At 49.9% G+C, this 19,969-nt stretch overlaps 1 protein-coding gene across 1 annotated transcript in view; it reads right to left on the bottom strand.

Annotated features, from left to right (window-relative positions):
• The window catches only part of CUL9 (cullin 9), a 33,674-nt gene extending 16,957 nt beyond the window's left edge, over positions 1 to 16,717 (bottom strand). Inside the window, exons 1-22 of the mRNA XM_054569395.1 lie at positions 16,114 to 16,717; positions 15,436 to 15,590; positions 14,592 to 15,104; positions 13,944 to 14,079; positions 13,600 to 13,793; positions 12,912 to 13,317; positions 12,304 to 12,496; positions 9,191 to 9,398; positions 7,163 to 7,359; positions 6,611 to 6,828; positions 5,541 to 5,790; positions 5,347 to 5,452; positions 4,410 to 4,637; positions 4,034 to 4,124; positions 3,730 to 3,901; positions 2,270 to 2,375; positions 1,892 to 1,987; positions 1,507 to 1,682; positions 1,098 to 1,231; positions 571 to 750; positions 278 to 387; positions 3 to 185 (exon numbers count right to left, since the gene is read on the bottom strand). Of these exons, the coding sequence (XP_054425370.1) occupies positions 3 to 185; positions 278 to 387; positions 571 to 750; positions 1,098 to 1,231; positions 1,507 to 1,682; positions 1,892 to 1,987; positions 2,270 to 2,375; positions 3,730 to 3,901; positions 4,034 to 4,124; positions 4,410 to 4,637; positions 5,347 to 5,452; positions 5,541 to 5,790; positions 6,611 to 6,828; positions 7,163 to 7,359; positions 9,191 to 9,398; positions 12,304 to 12,496; positions 12,912 to 13,317; positions 13,600 to 13,793; positions 13,944 to 14,079; positions 14,592 to 15,104; positions 15,436 to 15,590; positions 16,114 to 16,708 (4,647 nt within the window). The 5' untranslated portion in view covers positions 16,709 to 16,717. The remainder of the gene's footprint in view (positions 1 to 2; positions 186 to 277; positions 388 to 570; positions 751 to 1,097; positions 1,232 to 1,506; positions 1,683 to 1,891; positions 1,988 to 2,269; positions 2,376 to 3,729; positions 3,902 to 4,033; positions 4,125 to 4,409; positions 4,638 to 5,346; positions 5,453 to 5,540; positions 5,791 to 6,610; positions 6,829 to 7,162; positions 7,360 to 9,190; positions 9,399 to 12,303; positions 12,497 to 12,911; positions 13,318 to 13,599; positions 13,794 to 13,943; positions 14,080 to 14,591; positions 15,105 to 15,435; positions 15,591 to 16,113) is intronic.
• Between the last annotated feature and the right edge of the window lie 3,252 nt (positions 16,718 to 19,969).

The raw sequence follows: 19,969 nt of genomic DNA, 5'->3' as shown, positions 1-19,969 counted from the left end.
ACGTGCGCCATGGTGAGGAAGGACTGCTGCAGCAAGGCGCCTGAGAAGCCACTGTGCAGGGCCAGTGTGAAGGCTGCCCGGGGCCCGAAGAGCTCTGAGCCCGCCCTCTGCAAGTGCTTGTAGAGTGTACAGTAACGTGGCACGAAGTCGGGGGCCCTCCAAGCTACAGCCAGGAACCTGCTGACCTGAGAAAGCACGAGAACTGTAAAGTCAAGTACCAGTATGTGGACAGACTAGAAAACCAACCCTCCCCCGAGTTCAGCTTCCTTCTGCCCACCTGCTCCTGCACCACACTCAGCCAGCACTGTGTTATGTTCCTCAGGCTGCTGCTTGGGAGAAGTGGTGAAGGTCCAGGGCTCCGATCCTGACCCTTCCTGTTCTTGCTGACTATGGAGACAGAAGGCAAAGCAAGGAGTTTTATCTCAGCCCTGGGGTGAGTCCTGGGGTCTTGGGTACTGACCCCTGGAAATACCCACAGCAAAGCAGCAAAGAAGAATAAAATCTAGGAGGGACGAGCCAGATAATATCACTGCCCAGATTCTGAGCTCAGCCACCACAGCTGGGACTTACAGGGATGAGTGGATGGCTCAGCAGAAAGCCCAGGAGGAGGCTCCACATGCACCAGCAAGTGGCAAAGGCGACGAACTCGAGAGGCAAAGGATGCTGCCCGACTCAGAGGGTTCCGAGAGCTCTCCCTTTGCTCTAAGTACTGACTCAGCAGCCATCCCAGGGAACTCACACCTTCTGCGTCTAAAAGATAGATCAGAGCAGGTCTTTGTGGGAAACAGAGAGCTCGGGAGGAGGAGGGAGAAGGAACAACTGTACCAAAAAGTTTGGGGGACAGCACAGCCCTCCCCTCCCCCAGCCAAGGTCTGCTTCAGTTGGAGTCTGGGGGTTCGGTAACAGGTTGGGGGTGGGGTGGGGGGGAAGATTTAAATACCAGAGCCTCAGGGAGCAGTCTCTAGGGCAGGAAGGAAAGGAACACAGGCCTTCAGGGATAAAGATAGGAACCAAGAGAACCAAGAGCATTAACCCAGGCAGTCTCTGGGAATAATAACAAGGAGCTGGTTAGTGGGGCCAGGGGTCGGGGCGCTTACCGGGGGAGGTGATGTTCTGCACCAGGGGGCTGACCAGGGCCTCCCAGCAGGCCTTGCCCAGTGCTTGGGCAGCTTCATCATCGGGGAGGAAGCGATCAGCAAAATTCTGCTCGTGGCGCAAAACCCTGTTCAGTCTGGGGATAAACAGTGTGTGGTCAAGGACTAAAGACGCAGACTCCCTTGAGGCCTCTGCTCAAATGCAGTCAACCCCTAATCACCCATACTCAGTCCCTCCCCCGGTTCGTCCCTAGCAGCACATACTTCTCACCTATGGTCACTTCCCCTCCGGTCCTGGCTGCCGCTTTACCTTTCAGACATCCACAGGGTCACACACCTTCTTCACAGCATCCTGCTCCCTTAACCACGTCCCTTCCCGCCTTCAACCCTGCCCACCTCTTGCCCCACCCACCTGGGACAGAGCTGGAGGAGACGCCTGCGGTCCTCTGCTATGTCCCGGCTCCAGGCTTGCGCCCGAATTGTGTAGAAGAGACAAGTACGGCGACACAGCTGCTCTCGGAATAGTGGCCAGAAAGTGGGCTTGGGGCCCAGGACCTCCACACCCCGAACCCGGGTGTCAATGCCGCCCTGTAACATGCACAGATTTATCTGTCACCTAAGCCACCCAGCTACGAAAGCCTGGCCTCACACCCTGAGCTCTAGTTCCTAGAGCTACTCAGGATGGCCCTCCCTCTCCTTGGCCTGAGCCTGGCCCCCAAATGCTGGGGAACCCTGTTACTATGGAAACCCTGTGCTACCTCCTGGTCCCCAGGACCCTGCCTCTGCCCTTGCTCTACCTGCTGGCAGCGCTTTATGCGAATCTGGATGACGGGCCAGAAGCGGTTCAGGTTCTCCAGGAGGATCACCCGGCTGGCGGAGGGCATCACATTGACCTGGTGGCGGGGCAGGGGAGAAGGCAGGGAGAGAGAGCTGTCACCTCCAAAAGTGGGGCTGGAAGGACTGTTGACAGCAACCAAATTTGTGATGGTGTGTGCCCATCACTGCTTCTGCACCGAGCCTGTGGAGCTACATGGCTCCGCATCCCTAATTCCACTCACTGCTTACAAGGAGAAAGGGATGTGGGAAATCCCCAGGGGCTGGGTCCCTCTGGTAAGGCCCTAAGACAAAGAGAAGGATGGGGATTAAGGTGAGGGAGGGGTCATGAGGGTCCCCACCGTGTTGAGCTCAGTGGTGATGCAGCTGGTGCTGTCGCCCCCGAACACCACTACCCGAGCCGGCATGTAACTGGAGTCCTCACTGGCCACCAGCAGAGTCAGCTGCCTGGGAAAGGAGAACAGAATCGGTTAGAACCAGGATCCTGATCTTTGTTTAAAATGACTTCAACCCAACACTTCCTCCTGACTCCTGTCCCTCTGCTCAAGCATCAGTCTTCCCATAGACCCTCTGCTTTTGCCTTTATCTTCCCCCAAAGTGACTTCATTCAATACCCTCATGACACCAAATCCACATCTCTACCCCAAGACTCATCTCCTGAGCTTTCACGCTGTGTGTCCCACAGACATTTCCATGTCATGCCCCACAGGCACCTCAAAGTCAACATGCCCAAATGGAACAACCATCTCCAAAGCAACCTGTTCTTCTTCCTACTTCTCTTTCCTGGGAAAGAGAATTGCCATCCGCCCAGCACTATAACTGCAACACTGTCGCTGTGATGTCTCCCTCTCCCAGCTTCCCTGTGTAGGTAAACGGCAAGTCCTGCAGCCTCCACCTCTCTTAAGATTTCCCCGTCTATCCCCCCTGGGTTCCCATTCGCTCTGCCTAACTGAAAAGTCATCATTCCTCAACTGGGCCACTGCATGACCCTTTCGACTTCTCTTGGCCGCCAACCCAAACTCCCATAATGCCAGAGTGAACTTTCCAAATAAAAAAAATCTAGTTTTATCTCTTCTCTTCTTAAAACCCTTCAGTGGCTCCCCCCAAACTTCAGAATAAAACTCAAACCTCTTAGCTCACAGAACTCTTGTCATCTAGCTCTGCCTACTTTTCTGGTTTCAGCTCCTCCTGTTTCACTACACATACCTTTCATTCCAACCAAATACATTTACTTAAAGTTCACCCAAATACATCACCATGTCTCTTACTTCCACTTTGCTCACATGCTGTCCCTCTGCCTAGAATATCCACTGCCCTCTCTTTATCTCCCTGCATTCTACTTCAAAACTCAGCTAGTTACCCTGTCCTTCAGGAAGCCTCCTCTGGCCTCTCAGTTGGCCTCATGATCCAGCACACATATTGATCATAATGCTTTTTCTTACTCTATGCTCTTACTGATTTTCCAGCCTGGTTTCCCAACTAGACTCCAAGTTCCCTGATGACAGATCCCACATCTCACTGTCCTTGCAGCTCCAGACCACTGCCCAGTGCCGAGCACCAAGTACACATTAAACAAATGCCCCCAGGAAGAGTGGGTGAGTGAGTTGCTGATCTCCTTCAACATCAAGCACAGGAAGTGACATCTGTACCTAGTTGGGGTGGCATGTCACCAGGCTCAGGGGTCCAGGGAACATCTATACCTAGCACAAGTCTCTATGTCTGTCTATTCACTGCACAAAATGGGCTTGAGTGAGTCCCTCAGGGATTGCAGATGGGGTTGTGTATGTGGGTGTGTGCACACCTAACAAGAACACCACGGTGCATGTGCAAGGTGATGTAGTGGGAGCCGGTGCTGCCGTTGGACTCCCAGTAGGTCTTGGGGTTGCGGTCCGTCAGCTTGCTGGCCCGGTGTGGGTTGGAGGACACCTCCACCCTCTCCCAGCACTTGTCCTCCTTCACTTCCACACTGGAGCCTGGGGGCAGTGGGAAGGGGTGGTGGTCACCACCCGGTTAGTTGAGAGAAAAAAGGAAAGGGAGTAGAGAGCAGGAAGGGAAGAGAACAAGTGTCGGGGCAGGAGCCAGGAGAAAGCAGATGGGGCACGAACCCTGGCAGAGATGCCTGAGGAACACATCAAAAAAGGGGATATTGATGGGTTGCTGGGTTCGTCTGTGGTCTTCGATCTGGTCCAGGACCATCTGCAGCCAGAACATGAGAAAGGGAAAAGGCAGAGGGGGAAACAGAGAAAAACAAACAAAATAAAAGATATATATGGAGAAAGAATCAAGGGGTAACAGAATACTGAGCCCATTTTTCCCCAAATTTTGGAACAGGAGCATGTGGAGCAAAGGCTGGGAAACAATACCCCAGATTTGCTACCACTCGTGTCAATCAGGGATACCAAATGGGGACACACACTAAATCCCCTCCCCCTACTTCTGGCTTACAGTCTCCCTTAGTTCTGTATCCACAAAGCTCCTTACCTGAATGCAGCCAGCCAGGATGCTGGAGGTGAGGCTACTATAGAGCTGGGCGTATTTTTCACACTCTGTTACCAGGTCCCGAAGCTCACAGGCCAATAGCAGCTGAACCGAGTGCTTGTCCAGGACTTTGGAGAGAGTCTCTTTGGCTCCCAGGCAGCAGAGCACCACTGCATAGTCCTTGTGCATGGAGGCCAGGCGATGCAGAAAGCAGAGCAGCTCCTGAACAATCTGAGCCCAGAGCCAAAGAGATTAATGTTTGCAAAAAGAGGGCAAGCCACGTAAGGGTTGAAGGGTAGGTTTGGTAAAAGGAATGTTGTGGCTGAGATTTTTGGAGAAACTCAGAGGCCAAGGGAAAGGAGAGTACCAAAGACAGGTAGAAACAGAATACTGGGGTGCTGGGACCCCAGAGTGAGTTGGTAGGAGCTGAGCACAGCTTCTCAGGCTTCTTCCTGCCATGGCCAACCTCTCTCAAGAGCCAACCTCATGCCTGAGCCTTGCAAACCCTGAGGCATGGAGAGCAAGCAATGTCTGGGTTGCTAAATGTCGGCTTCTCCTATACCCAGAATCTAAAATCCAGGTGCAGCCAAAAGGCTTATACAGGCATACTTCATTTTATTGCGTTTAGCTTTATGCTTCACAGATGTGTTCTTTACAAATTAAAGGCAAGACTCTCTACCAGCGAAAAGATTATAATACTTGCTTTATCACAATGCGTGCTTTATTGCAGTGGTCTAGAACCAAACCTGCAATATCCGGGATATATACCCGCACTTCAGAGCCCCAGGTCTGGAGACTTAGAGGACATTAGCCTTCTCCTCTTCACCCACCCCTTCCAGTATCCAGGCCCGTCCAGAGAGGCTACGCTGTGCTCTCCAGCAGCAGCTGGTGTCCCCAGAGGCTGCCTTTCCCTCCCCAACCCTTGCGGGGGCTCTGGCACCTCAGAGTCACTGCTGGGGCCACTCAGGCGGTTGAGGCACGGCTCCAGGACCTCATGCCAGGGGAGGGCCAGCGCCTCAGTGTGATCCAGCAGCTGGGTCATGACCCTGGTGAGGGGATGAGAGCAAGTGAAGTCCCCGCAGTCAGCCAGCTCCCCTCACTCCCAACGCACGGGTGCCCGGACAGGTCCCTCACCTCAGCGTGGTCAGCAGCAGAGCTTTGTTGGGTCCAGGGGCATCCAGAGTCCGCAGCAGCAGGAGGAAGGGCTGCTGCTCCTGCTGGAGACGCTTGAGGAGGGGTCTCACGGCCCCCCTAGGGCCGCCCTCACGGCACAGCACACGCTCCAAGTCCAGGAGGAGTTCTGCAGATGGGTCCCCAACCAGGGACCGAATCAGCAGCTCAGGGGACCCATCCTGGCCCTGGGCACTGGGGGTCTCCCGTGTTGCTGTCCAGACACAGGGGAGGAAGAAAATACATATGAAGACGACTCATACACATTGGTCAAACCAAGAAATGGGCAGTTCCCGAAACTCATCCCCAAATTTTCTTCCCATGTGGAGGATGTTTGCAGTTCTTAACAAAAGTATAGAGGATTTTTTTTTCTGGCCCCAAATATATACCCAGCTACATCTGAAAAAAATGCCCAGTATGGGAAACACTGTCACGTTTATACGTTTTTAATCTCCTACGGCCATACAATTCTATTATTACATGTGAGCTATGCTGTTACACAAGCCAATAGACATTAGCTGTTACAATCACACTCCTGTACTACCTAGCATGGGGACTTTAGCTGTACAGACTGACACACACTGCTTAGTTCAATGCCCCCCGCCCAATGCTTCTGTTTTCACTTGTTTGTTAAAAACAAAGGGCTTCCTCCCCATGACATCAATATTTCGTTTCTAGTCATAAAACTTTCTGTATTGTAAATTACAATTCCCCTCAAGAAGGCCTCTCGGTAAGTTACTTCAATCAATCTCCACTGCCCAGTAAGACCAAACCCAGATCACACAGATGGCAATCCTTGCGTGTGCAGAGCCATTCAGAGAAGGCAACTGCCTTGTATCTATTCAAGAGTCTCCCTCTCCTCTTGGTCAGGAAGTTCTATGTAAAACCTAACTTGAGCATCAAAGCCCTCATTCCTTTCCTGAAGTTCATTGTGTCCTTCCAATAAGGTGTGAGGACATAAATGGCAGTCTTCCTGGCCACAGGCTGACACTGTCTGATTCCTCAGCAGAGAACCACCCCCTTCACAATGGTACCTGCATGCTCAGGACTGCCCGGTGGCTCTGAGTAGCGACTGAGCAGCATCGTGAGAACAGTGCGAGTGGTGGGCATGGGCTCTACCTCCAGTGCTATCCCTGAGTGCCTAAACAACGTGTCTCTCAGCTCTTGGGTTATAATCTGATCTCCCAGAGTGTGGTGGTTGCACAAAAGCAGGCTGAGCACGATCAGGCCATTTCTCACTGCAGAGGCGCACCTGGGAGCAGGGAGTTGAACGCAACAGAAAGAGGAAGTAAACACACAGGGGAGAAGCCCTGCAGCTGGGGAAGATTGGGCTCCAGGGGTCCCCGACCTCAGGTTACTCCTCCCAGTCCCAGGAAGGAAGGTCAGGGTGCCACTGCTCTCTAGGAGTTACCCTACCCCCCCACCACTTAGCCTCTCTTCCAATGACAGTCAGAAGGGCCACTAAAGTTTCACCCAGAAGTTAACAACATGAGGGGAATTTCTGTGGAGCACGAGAGAGTTGGGCAGGGGAGCAGTGATGACTGGGGCTTAGCAGGAGTTTGAAGTTTGGAGGGAGAGGCCCCGACCCCTCAGTGTTTAGCATCAGGATCACAGCCGCAGGGATGGTAAGGAGCAAGCTCTGAGAGCCTGGGCGGGTGGCTGAGCCAATGCTGGCAAACATCTCTCTGGTCATCTGCACATCAAACAACGGGTGGATGGAGTCTTGGCCGGTAACAAAAGAGGGGATCTCCGAGGAACTGGCAAGGGCCAGCATCTTCAGTGCCTGCAAGGGGAATGTAGAAGCAGAGTTACGAGCAGAGCCACCATGCAGGGCCAGGCCATCATTCTAGACCTCAAACTTCAGGGGAGCTGGGCTGTTTGCAAACAGGTCAAGTAAGAGATGGAAATGGAAAGGCAGTGATTGGACATCAAATGCTAAGAAACAAAAAAGGAAAAACAAAGCAAAAAAAAAAAAAAAATTCTAAGACTCAATGGTGGTAATAAGCAGCCCACAATTTCTCTCTACCAGCACCAAGGCTAAATGAAGGCATGGCTGCCCCTCCTGCAGCTCTGCCTCAGGATGCAGCCTTTTCGCAGCATTGAGTTGTCTTCAAAAGCTTTCCTTGAAGTGGTCTTCTTTCTTGCTTGTCCACTCTTCCCTTTGCAAAACCTCTCTTCCTTGACTTCCATAACTTGGTGTCCTCCCGGCTGTTCGCCCTCGCTGGTGTTCCTCCGCCTGGTCTTTCCCGTGAGGGCTCCTGCCCCACCTCTCCTCTCACTCTGCACTCCCTCCCTCCGCAACCTTGGCCACTCCCATAGCTTGTTACCTCCTATATGGCAACACCCCCAAACCAATGTCCCCGGGCCTCCAAAGCCAGTGCCCTGCCCTGCTCAACAAGGCCACTTGGGTTGTCTGATAGGCAGAGCGGTTGGAATTATAGGAAAAAATACTTGTATACTTGTAATGTGCAATCTTGTTTGCTAGTAGTATAGAAAAAAATTTTTAAAAAGACAAACACTATACTGCTTGAGTGGAGACTGTCTCTCCTGGTGAAAGAGTTGACTCTTGAGAAGAAACCCTCTAGGAATTAGAAATAATTCTCAGGATAAGCCCTCTTCTGAGACCTGGACCCTCGAAGCAAGTGCTGCCTCATGGTCAGGCTTTCTCCCCTTGGCGACCCCACTTTCCCCCAGGTAGGTCAATTCTGTAGACCTTAGGTTATCAGCAAAATGATGCAATTTTGTTACAGAGCAAAAGCTTGAATTTAGAGGCAAATGCTGTATTTTGGTCACGCGATTTGAAAGGGTCAGGGAATCCTTTAAGTGGACATGGCCTGGATATGAAGGCCTGGCTGCTCTGGGGAGGAGTGGGACCTAGTAGGCCTGCAGCAGAAGGAGCCTCCCCGCCGCCCCCTGGGAAGGCCTGCTCTAGGAGCATGCGTTCCTGTCCACACTGCTGCCTTTACGCTGTTGGGATGCATTCTCAGAACCAGAACTGTCCACCTCAAGGACTCACTCTCAGGCTACTTATAGCACACCCAGCCCACATCCTACCAGCCGGCACTTATGTCTAGATAAGCCAGGAAACCTATTCTGTTAAGCTGCCCTGGACAAGGGCCTCCCTGTCCTATTCTCTGGTCCCAGGGCAGCAAGACCATGGCAACGCTGGCTCTGTTTGATCCACATCTGGGAGCGAGTATTTTCTGTGTAAGGGTACCACTCAGATCGAAGGCTAAAAAACTACTTTGTCACATCTAGAAAATTAGTCTTTAACAAGACAACTAACTAAAAAGGCATGGGAAAGTCAACATACCTAACAACTCAACTCCTGACCTTCTCCTCTAACATTTTCCCACCTAGTAAATGGCTACCTCACCCACCCCGCTGCTCAATTTTAAACCTACAGTCATTTTTAAAAACATTCCTCTCCCTTTCTCCAAACGTGCACTCAATCTCCAAGACTGTCCAGCTGGAACTCATAAAACCACCTGCATCTTCCAGACCCAAGGGCTTCTCCGCGGTGTGAGTCACCGCAGTACCTCCTCAGGTTAGCAGTCCCCCACCCTGCCCACCTCTCGCCCATCACACACTCCCACCAGGCCCAGCCCACTCACCGCCAGGCCTGCCTGCTGCACCAAGACAGAAGTCTTGTATTCTTGCATGCAAACCAGCACAGCATAGATGCCGCCATCCCTGGCAAAGAGTGGGCGCCACTCATACTTGGTCATGAGCAAGTAGAGGAGGCGCAGGGCGAGCACCACCACCATCTTCTCTCCCACCTGGTTGGTCAGCAGCTCCACCAGCATCTTCACTAGCTTCTCTCTGAGAAGAAAGAAATTGGAGTTTCCCACCCCAAGAGCCACACCTGACTCCCCGACTAACCCTATACACCAAGTTCCAGTCCATCACCCCCCACTTCTTTTCAACCTGCTCTTCTTGCCTTAGTCTCATCCTGATCGCCTCTCCTCTGCAGTCTCACTGCCTCTGGCTCCTCACTTTGTGAAGGAGTCAGAACAAAATGGTTGGCTAGAAACTCTGGCTCATCTTTTCAAGTAAGTCTATAAGTTCAATGTAATTCTGATCAATATGCCTAAAAAGTTTTTAAAATTTTTTAAAAGATTTTATTTCTTTCTTTTTAGAGAGAGTGGAAGGGAGAAAGAAAAGAGGCAGAGAAACACCAATGGGTGGGAGAAACACTGACGGGTTGCCTCTCGGCCCGCAACCCGGGCATGTGCCCTGACTGGGAATCAAACCAGCAACCCTTTGGCTCTCAGGCCAGCACTCAATCCACTGAGCCACACCAGCCAGGGCTTTAAAGTTTGTTTGTTTTAAAAAAAAAAAAAAAAAAAAAAAGACAGACAGATCCAGGCCCAGGAAGAGAAAATATGCGAAAATGTCAACAGTGTTTGTAAAGAAATAATGGTAGACTTGCCTAATAGTCATCAAAATATAAATATAAACTTCTAATAATTAAAACTCTGGAAATAATACAGGGCAGCCAAACAGATCAATAGATGAGAAGAGAGACAAGGGCAGCATCTTCAGCCAGTAGGGATAGGAAGGACCACGTAAAATGTCACATGGAGACACCTGGCTACCTATCTGAAAAAAAATTAAGCTGGAACTCTGCTTCACTACATTTGCAAAAATAAATTGCAAATATTTTTAAATAAATGTAAAAAACAAAAGCATAGATATTTTTAGAAAATATAAGGAAATATTTTTGTAATCCTGAAATAGGATAGATCTTCTTAAGGAGGGCACAAAATCTAGAAGCCAAGAAAAGGTTGAAAACTGTAACGACATTAAAAATCTAACATGTCAGACCTGGCTAGTGTTGCTCAGTTGATTGAGGGCCAGCCTGTGAACCAAAGGGCCACCGGTTCAATTCCCAGGCAGGGCACATGCCTGGGCTGTGGGCCAGGTCCCCAGTGCGGGGCATGCGAGAGGCAACTACACATTGATGTTTCTCCCCCTCTCTTTCTCCCTCCCTTCCCCCCTCTGTTCCCCTTTCTCTAAAAATAAATAAAATCATTTAAAAAAAAGAAAAATAAAATCTAACATATTAGCACAGTGAAAGGCACCGTCCACAACCTTAACAGGTAAGTAACATGATGAGTTAGAGAGAGAGTCCAGAGGAAATGCTGACCGGGAGGGCAGGAAGAAGTACTTCCAGAGTCCCTAGATCACAGTGAGCATGACAAGAGGGGAAAAGAAACCAGGACTGACATCTCCCTTGACAGTGACAGAGATACATATTGAGGAGGTGGCCTATGAACCATAGAGTAAAGGAACACAAAAGGAGAAGTTCTGGAAAAGTAAATAAAGGTACTGGTAAAGTTCTGTTTTTACCTGTCTTTTCTCATGTGCTTTATGAGGACTTCGATTTGCGTCAAATACACTTTAAATATATATCCCCTTTTGTAGTCATGATTTCTGACAAACAAGTTAATATATATAGGGAATACCCATGAATAGGTATAGAAATATAAGTAAGGATGTTTACCAAAACATTAACAGTGACTACCTCTACATCTGAAATAAAAATTTTCAGATGATTTTTACCTCCATAATTTTCTAATTTTTTTACAGTGAGCAGGAATCACTTTATATTTAGAAAATAGTTAACAGGATTTTTTAAAAAGGCAAGCAAGATATTTGAAACATAAATAACAGATTAATATCCAGAATGCCTATAAATCAATTTTAAAAAGACAAAGACCCAGTGAGAAAGTGGGCAAAGGATAAAAACAGAGTATTTATAGAAGAAACACGACAAATGTATGCAAATATGCCTTATGTCATAGAACCAAGAAATTAACACAAGGAGATACCAATCAAATTTTGCCAATCTCATAGATTTTTAAAATATATTAATGTCCAGCGTTGGCAGACACGAGAAAACAGGTCCATTAGAACACTGTATCTGAACTTGTGCATGATCGTATTGCAGAGTCCCGTGCAGAGTGAAACTACTGAGGCAGCCCCACGCAGACCGACATGGGGAGCTCTCTCAGATGTTCTGAGTGTGGGGGAAACGTTGCAGAAACAACTTGTGTGTCATCACATATATTAAAACACAAACTCAGGAAATGTCCTGTATCCAAATACACTAACAAATGTAAATCTGGAAAAGGTCTGAAGGATACATGCCAGAATAACAGTGGTGAAAAAGAACTTTAGCTTTTTATTCTACGTTCTTTTTTTACAGACTTCAGATCTTTTAAAATGAGAATATATTTGTATATTATTTATATAATTAAGGAATCATAAAAAAAAAAAAAACCTTTTAAAATGGGAAGAAAGTAGGGAGGGAGGAAAAGAGAAGGGGAAAGAAAAGGGGAAAAAAACCCTCAAGAGCTAGAGACAAAAGAACCTAGTTTTCAATCCTAGCTCTGCTTTCTGTCAAACAAGTTAGTTAAATTCTCTAAGCCTCAGTTTCTTCACCCATACCATGGGATAAGAATAGGAGCAAATCTCTCTCAGGTGAGAGGAGGACTTAATTAGAGATTGCAAGTAAAACTTTAAGCAGAGCCTAGCGAAGAATAAATGCTCCAACAGTATTAGCCATGATAATATTTTACCTTCTTGCTCTAATGCTTCTCAGGCTGACCCTCCTTTCATTCCTTACCTTTCTGATTCTTGATCTCACAGTTCCTTCCCACCCTACTACTCCTCTGCCCCCCCCAGCTTAAACGAAAACCTCTTCCCTCTCCACCACTCCAACCTCAGAGATCTGTCAGGACGGACCAGAGGGTGGTCCTGCTCAATGGCCTCCTCCACAGCGAGAGAGAGGGCATAGAGCCCTGAAAGCTGCAGGTTTGTGTCCGAGCTGGATATCTGCACCGTAGCTACAACAGCCGCCACTTGCTGATTCAGGGAACTGCGTGGACCTGGACCCCGCAAGGCTCTAGCCATTTCTGAAATTGATAAGGGAAAGGCACTGGCTTAAGAAAATGTGGCACCTCCATGCTGGAAATCCTCAAGAGGTCAAGCCCAGTTAGCCCAATGACATTTTAATACATTACCCATTACTGTAGCTTACATTCAGAACTTATCCAATTCCGTGTAAAGCATTTAATAGTCAAACAACGAAGATAAAGATACTCTGGATAACGGGCCCTCTTTTTCCAGGGATACTGAAGAAAGGGAGCCGTGACTGATCAGATATAATCAAGGCCAAAGGAAGAAAAATGGATACATGCATCTAAAGCATTTTCCTGTGCAAATGTGACCTTACTCCATGGCTTTCCCTCTACCCTAACTACCCACTTCTCTGGGACCACCTGGGACTTTTTTTAACTTCTTTGCCACCCCTCCCAGCACCTAACTTACCACTGGCAGCCTCCTTTATCTCGGGGGGCAGAGCCATCTCCTCAGTCACCAGAAGCTGGTTAAACAGCTGTGAATCACTCTGTGCCGTGGGGGGCTCTGTTTTCCCCTGGGCAGGCCCTGCCTCTGCTGTATGGGGATCAGCCTTTGCTTTGGAGGACTCAGTCTCTTCCTCTGAGAACCTAGCCTCCACCGTGGACTCCTCTTCTGGATCTAGGGTACAGGAGTGACTTCGTGAAGAGGATGAGCCGCTTACTGCATCAGGTCGCTGCCCATACTTGGTGTAGATGTGAGAGTTAAGTAGGTCACTGAGGGTGCTCCCCTCAAACCGATTACTGAGAACCTGTAGCAGACTCTCAGCCGCCGCTCTGGGTACAGAGATTTCGCCTAGGGCCTGTTCATCCAGCGTCTGTCAACAGAAAGGGTATACATTTCAGGAACAAGGAGACACAAAGGTCCTGGGGAGAGTCAATGGAAGGGTGGCCACCTCCTGCCATGCCTTGCATACCTTCTATGTACCAGACCCTCAAAGTATTTGTCTCCTCCCCCAGCAGGACCCTTCACACTCTCTAACCTATAGCACCAGCTTCCTCCTAAGCACTCCTGTGTGTAGAACTCCCTTGGACAACCCCACCTCTGATCTCTCCTCTAACTCCACTACCAACCCCTGGGTGTCTCAGGCCTGTAATACCTCATCCAGGTTCTCCCGAAGACTCTGAAAAATTGGCTGCTGCTCACATATGTCCAACTTCTTGATGAAGAAGAGCAGCTCCCACCACTCAGCCTGGGTCAGATATCCCAATTTCTCATTCTTCTGAGGCTCAGGCTGGAGATATGGCAAAGAGTACAGCCCATCCACAGGCTTCCAGTCCCAGGGGGGAAGTGCTGAGAATGTAGGCATAGGGGTCTCAGCATCCACCAGGAATACAGTGGATTTCTGAATCTCTGGGGCAGCTCCTGGTTAGGAGTGGCTTCATTCTGGCCAGTCCTCCTCTGTTCAGGGACTGTCAATGTCCCCTCCAAGGCTCACCTCACCTGTGCCCAACATAGCGGCCCCTGCCCCCTTCTCCATGGCTGCTGAAGCTGTATCCTCTGCAGCTTCTTCGGGGCCCAGGATCTCTAACATGTGCCAGTGCACCCAGTAGGTACGACCCATCGACTGCCAGAAGACCTGGTACAGGAGAGAGGGAACGAGAAGAGAGAGGGTTCACCCTCTGGGCCCTGGGCTGGGCAGGCTTGAGAGGACATGCTGGGCCCAGACCTGGGGCATACAGCCCTCAGATGCACACCTGGCTAGGCTTGGGAAAACTCCATATAACAAAAGGCTCCCTTCCCCTATTACGGAAGGCCCTGCTTCTCATCTCTTCCTAACCCTGATGGCCTCTGCTCCTACACTGCCTCCCAGCCAGCTCCACCAGTGGGCAGTGGTGGGGGGTGGGGGTGCACATGTTTCCATGTATGAGTTCTGCTTCCTGAGTGTGAGTCCCTCCTTGACCTCACAGCCCACCTACTCCTGCCGGATTTTCTCAGCCCCCTCCAAAGGCCCCCGTTTAATTGCTGATCCCCCTCTAACCATTCTAGCTCCCTTGGGAGTTTTCTCCTTGGGTGGCCTGCCAGAGCCCCTAGCTATGTATCTTCCAAAAAAGATCCCCAACAGTGTCCCACCACCATGCGCTTGCTCACCTGCACAGGGGGCACGCCATTGTTGCTCTGCCGGAACTCGCCCTCGTCCCCAGCACTGATCTCCTCATAGTCATCCAGCATCCGCACTCGCATCCCCGGTACCAATGTCTGTTGCACATATTCACCATAGCCACTACGGCTAGAGAACTCAAAACGCTGGCGGAAGGCCCGCCCTTGCTTTTTGGGGGTGGCAACAATGGTGGGGAGTAAAAGGCTAGGGCCTGACATGCAGGGCTGAAAGATGGACCGGGATGGCCGGGGAGGCAACATGCTCCTTTCACTGAAGTTCTGGGCCCAGCCCATGTTCCGCACGAGCTCGGAGATGAGGTTACCCACAGCCATACTGAACTCCAGCTCTTGCTGCCCCCGGCTTTTCTCCCAGGCGAACTCCTCCCTTGGGGACAGGGAGCCTGGGGCTCCAGCCCCTGACTCTGGACTGTTATTCAGCTGATCCAGCAGGGAAGTGACACATAGGTAGCGTTTCACCAGGGAGAAGAGCAGCTTTCCTGGGATCTGTAGGACACAGTCTGTGGTATAGGTTCACCTCTGAGCTTGGGCCCCTCTCCTTTCCCCTCAACACCGCCCTCTATAGAAAAATAAAAAGGCCTCATCCACATACCTGTAGTTCTCAAACTATGACTATATCAAAACACACGAGGAATCTGTGTCTTAAAACAGATTCCTGGGTTCTAACCTTGGAAGTTTTGAGTGGTGGTGGGGGGGCATGAACTTTCATTTTAACAATCTCCCCAAGTGGCTCTGGTGTTGATATAGTCCTGACCCACATCTTCAGAAACGATGCCCAAGGTCTTGAACAGCATTGTCCCCACAACCACTCGAGTACCTGAGGCAGATGAATGCCCTCGAAGGCCATGCAGTGCTCCTCAGAGGACGTGGTCTCTGCAAACAGCTCCAGCAAAGTATAGCGGCTGTCAAAATCCATGTGCTGCTCAATGCCATCTTGCTGGCTCAGTGACAGAAGGACGTGAGCCCGACTCCCTGCAATCCACACCCAGTCCGTATCTTCTCCCCAATCCCCAACACTTTCCCTCTGCCTTTTCTAGGCTGAATATCCCCTCCCAGAGGCTTTTACTTCTTTGGGACCCAGATTCACAATGATATACATTTTACATGGTAGCCTGATATAAATGTACACATATATAACTGAAAAATATATTGCATGCTACAAAACTTACCTTAACTGCTACACAGTAGTATTTTACATTTTTAAAAAATGTTGCTTGTAACTCATCAAACTGGTTACACAACCAACTAATGACTCTCAACCCACAGGTTAAAAATTTAAACCTACACTATTCTCTGTCACTGCACTGAGAATGAACAAATAAACCAGGTTCTATCATTTTATCCTGTGTAGATTAATAAGTAATAGCTCATTAATCTATATTTTCCCTTTGCATTGCATTGGTCCTACAGTTGGAAAATCTTTCTTCTTTCTGTTCTTATTTTTTATGACCCCATTCTGTCCAGTGCTTTCCTTCCTCCCCTGGTTGTCTCTTACCAGCATCGTGGGCTGCCAGAGCCTGCAGCATCTTGCCCGCACTCCGACGGATCTGAGGTTCAGGGTTGCACAACATGTGCATGAGCAGGTCCAGGGCTCCTGTCTCCCTGAAGACCCCAGCGAGGGGCCTGATGCTGGCGTAGGCACTGAGCACATGGATAGTGTGGAGCACAGCAGCTGTGAGGCTCGAGGTCCCACCTTCTGCCAGCTGCCTGGCAGCCCTCTGCACCAGCGCCCGTACATCAGCCTCCATCTCTCCCATTGACACATCATCCAGGCCTCCTGGATCTCGGGGAAAGGTTCCTGAACCCCCAGCTGGTTCATGCTGAGGTCCTTTAGATAGTGCCCACTCACCTAACAGCATGGGGCAGTTGGCGTAGACCTCGGGGGCTGACAGCCACATGAGGATGTGCTCGGCCTTGCCCTCTTCTACACCCACTCTACCCACTTCCCCACACTTCAGGACACTCCATCGGATCAGGTATTCAGGATGCCCGTCATGCCCAGGACGCTGTCGAATAAGTTCTTCAGGATATGCCTGCAGCCGGGGCCCCAGGGGCACCAAGAGGTCCCCAGTGCGCTGTTCCCCCACCATCCAGACCTCCTGGGACACAGAGAAAGATAAAGGCAATATGGAAAAGGGAAAAGACTCCATGGAGGGGGTGGAATCTTGAGACACAAGACAGGGCAGGTGGTTAACTGAAGGTTGCATGATGGAATTTAGAGGTCAAATAGAAAGGCCAAGAATAGGATGAGATGAATAACTTGAACATATTTTGGGCTTTATAAGAGAAGGGGAATGGAGTGAAACAGATGATGATGAAACGAAGAGGTTTAAGAAATGAAGAGGTTATGTGGAAGATGAGAACAGGCAAGGTAACAAAAAGAGTTGACAGTTAAGTAGGACAGTCTTGGCAGAACAGCAGGGTATCTGAGGGATACAGATCAGGACTCAGATGAATGACATGAATGAGCAGGAGGAACAGCAGCATGGGGGTGACCCGGGCCAGGTGAGGAAAGTCAGGGTGGGGGAGGGGCAGGGCAAGGGGTATAAACGACAGGGTAAAGCTGGAATGTGGACATAAAGGAGTGGAACAGGACAGATATAGAGAATAGAGATGAAAGGAGGCTGGGCTGTGGATCCCCACATCCAGATGGCTGGATGGGGAAAGTATATAAGAGTATTGTGAAGGGGAGAGGAGTGTAGGGAGCCAGATGAAACGGAGGGAAAAGACCAGACACCATGTTCCACTTATTCTATATGTATGGTGAGGGTCTAAGTCGGCTAGATATAGATGAAGGTGGTAATCATGGAGTTGAAGGGTAGAGAATGAGGTCAGAGATGGTGAAGTAGGTATTAGAGAGGCAATATATGCAGATTTCAGAGATAAATGGGACTCTGAATTCTGGCTCATTGACTTACTATGTACGTAGTTTTGGAAAAGTTACTTAATCTTGAGCCTCAGTTTTCTCCTGTGCAAGGTGGTAATAATATTCATACCTAACTTATACAGTGGTAAAAACTGAAGATCACCCCTGTAAAGCACTTAGAACAGCCTCTAACCTAGCACATAGTGAGTGCTCAGTAAACATGATCTAATATTATTCTTAGGTGGAGAAGGCAGGAGTAGTCCTCAGATAAATGGAACATTGTTAAGCCAGAAGATTATAAAGGGGAGCAGAGTGACGGCTATGCTAGTAATCAGGAAAGAGGTGTGATATAAAGCAGTGTGGGGGCAGCGGGGAACGGCCAGAATAAGAATGTAAGGTAAACCAGGATGAAAGAAATGGGGATCAGGACAGGGGTCATGTTGGGGTACAAGGATAGATAAGAATGTTAAAAAGATGTGGAGAGGAGGATAAATACAGGGTATGGATCTCCACTGAGGCAAGGGTCTAGTTACCAGGGGGCGGGGCAAGACTGGGAGGTAACCAGTGACTTGGTGAACAACTGAGAGGCAGAACAATCGGATAGGGCTAAATTTAGGGGGATGGATTACTATTGGGAGCGATAAACTAAGGCATGAAGGTGAGGTTCGCACGCGAGGATGAGACGGCAGGTCGGTGCAGGTAACAAGGTCAGGCCCAAGCTTACAGACCAGCAGAGGCGGTGCAGAAGGCCAGAACGGCACAGGTTTGGGGTGTGGGGTGAGCAGGAGTGGGATGAGCAGGGGCGGGGATGGGGTGGGTTAGGAGACGGACACGGTCTGAGGAGACTGACAAAAATAGGCAGATTTCAGGGATCAAGACCTGGCTCGCGTCGTTAGCCCCACAGAAAATGGGTAAGGGACCAGGGAGGGACAGGGCAAGGATCAGGCTGGCACAGAACTCTCCTCTCACCTCCCACTGCCGGGCTCGGCAATCGCTGGAACACCGCTGCTGGTCCCGCTGTCCTGGCCCCGCCCCCTAGCAGCTCCCTTCCGGGTCACACAGCGAGTGCACGCCTAGCCGGGTATCTACGGGTCCTTTCACGGCCCACAGTCAGGCAAGAGGCTGAACAGCTCGAAGTGGAGCATGCGTAGTACCTACAGGCCATTGTTTAGGGGTGGGGGGAAGCCGGGGCCACACTGCGGGCTGAGCCCGCGAACGCTGTCACGTTGCTCGTCTTTGCAGCGGTAGGCAACCCTTCACATCTACAATCAACTTTGAGGCACCCCCCCCCATATCCCTGGGCCTGCCTTCCTCATCTCTCTGAAACCTAGCGACCCACCCTAAAGCTGTCCTTTTGAATTTTCACTAGGTCACGTGGCCATGAGTTCTCCAAACCCCTCGGCAATACTTTGTATTGGTTGAGTCACTTTCTATTAATTGAAATTGCTTATCTCTGGCTTGACCTAAGCACCTAACAAGCCCTGCACATGAAGTCCCCAGCCCTGCGAAATGTTCCTTAAATTAAATTGTACAGAGTTCAACAGCACAAAGCACCCCTTAGCACTGCTGTTTTCAATCAAGCAGCCAGGCTTCCTTCTCAGAGTAGCAACTTTTGGAGTTTGATTCGTGTTCATACCTCCGCCCCTCCCTAGATGGAAAAACAGAGGCAAAGACCCCACAGTCTGTGCACAAAAATGATACATTTATTGAAAGAGTATTTTTTTTTTAATACAAAAGAAAGCTCTGTACATAGGACTGTGACCATGTCCACTATTCCTGGGTCAGCATCCCAGGGGAAGTAGAAACCACTTACACACACCCCACATTCACACACATACATTCACTCAAGCACACACACACACACCCCAGAGCCACCAAGGAAGGGAAACACCAAGGGTTGCTGCACATGTAAATGCCACCTTATCCCTGATGCACACATGTTCTCCCAAGGCTATGCTCACACAACACACATTATAAGCACTTTGCCTGATTCACTCACTGGGTCTGTCTTTTGTGGGAAGGAGAGGAAGAATTCATCAAAGTCTCCTCCCCTGGGTGGGGGAGTGGGGAGTGAGTGAGTGAGGGTGGAGTGAAACGAGCAGAGAAAAGGGCTGGGCAGTTACAGACCTGAGTCCCAAGCCCTCCAACTCTCTGGCCCCTGATTTGCCATGCCCCAGCCTTGTAATCCACCCAAAAGCCCAGCTGTCTCCAGGAGAAAGCCCAGAAAGGTGACTTTCATCTTGGCACCCCAAACTAGGGCAAGACAGCAATGGGGGTTAGAGGTTAGGGGGTTCTAAAAAAATGTCGGCAAATCATCCCCTTGATAACTAGGCTGTGCGTAAAATCTTCCCCCACCCCTTCACCTAATCGCAGAAGCAGGCTTGTTCCTACTGAAGGCAGACATAGGGTTAATAAAACTCCACCCCATCTGCCACCATTCTGAAAAAGCTTCCTTTCTGGATATCCATGGTGAAGGTGGGCTCTG

This window comes from Pteronotus mesoamericanus, unplaced genomic scaffold (genome assembly GCF_021234165.1).
Source record: "Pteronotus mesoamericanus isolate MK-2021 breed Mesoamerican mustached bat unplaced genomic scaffold, CSHL_Meso_final contig_20, whole genome shotgun sequence".
In the NCBI taxonomy this organism is placed as follows: Eukaryota; Metazoa; Chordata; class Mammalia; order Chiroptera; family Mormoopidae; genus Pteronotus; species Pteronotus mesoamericanus.
Note: the sequence above shows the minus strand (reverse complement) of the source record. Positions and strands in the feature narration are given on the sequence as shown.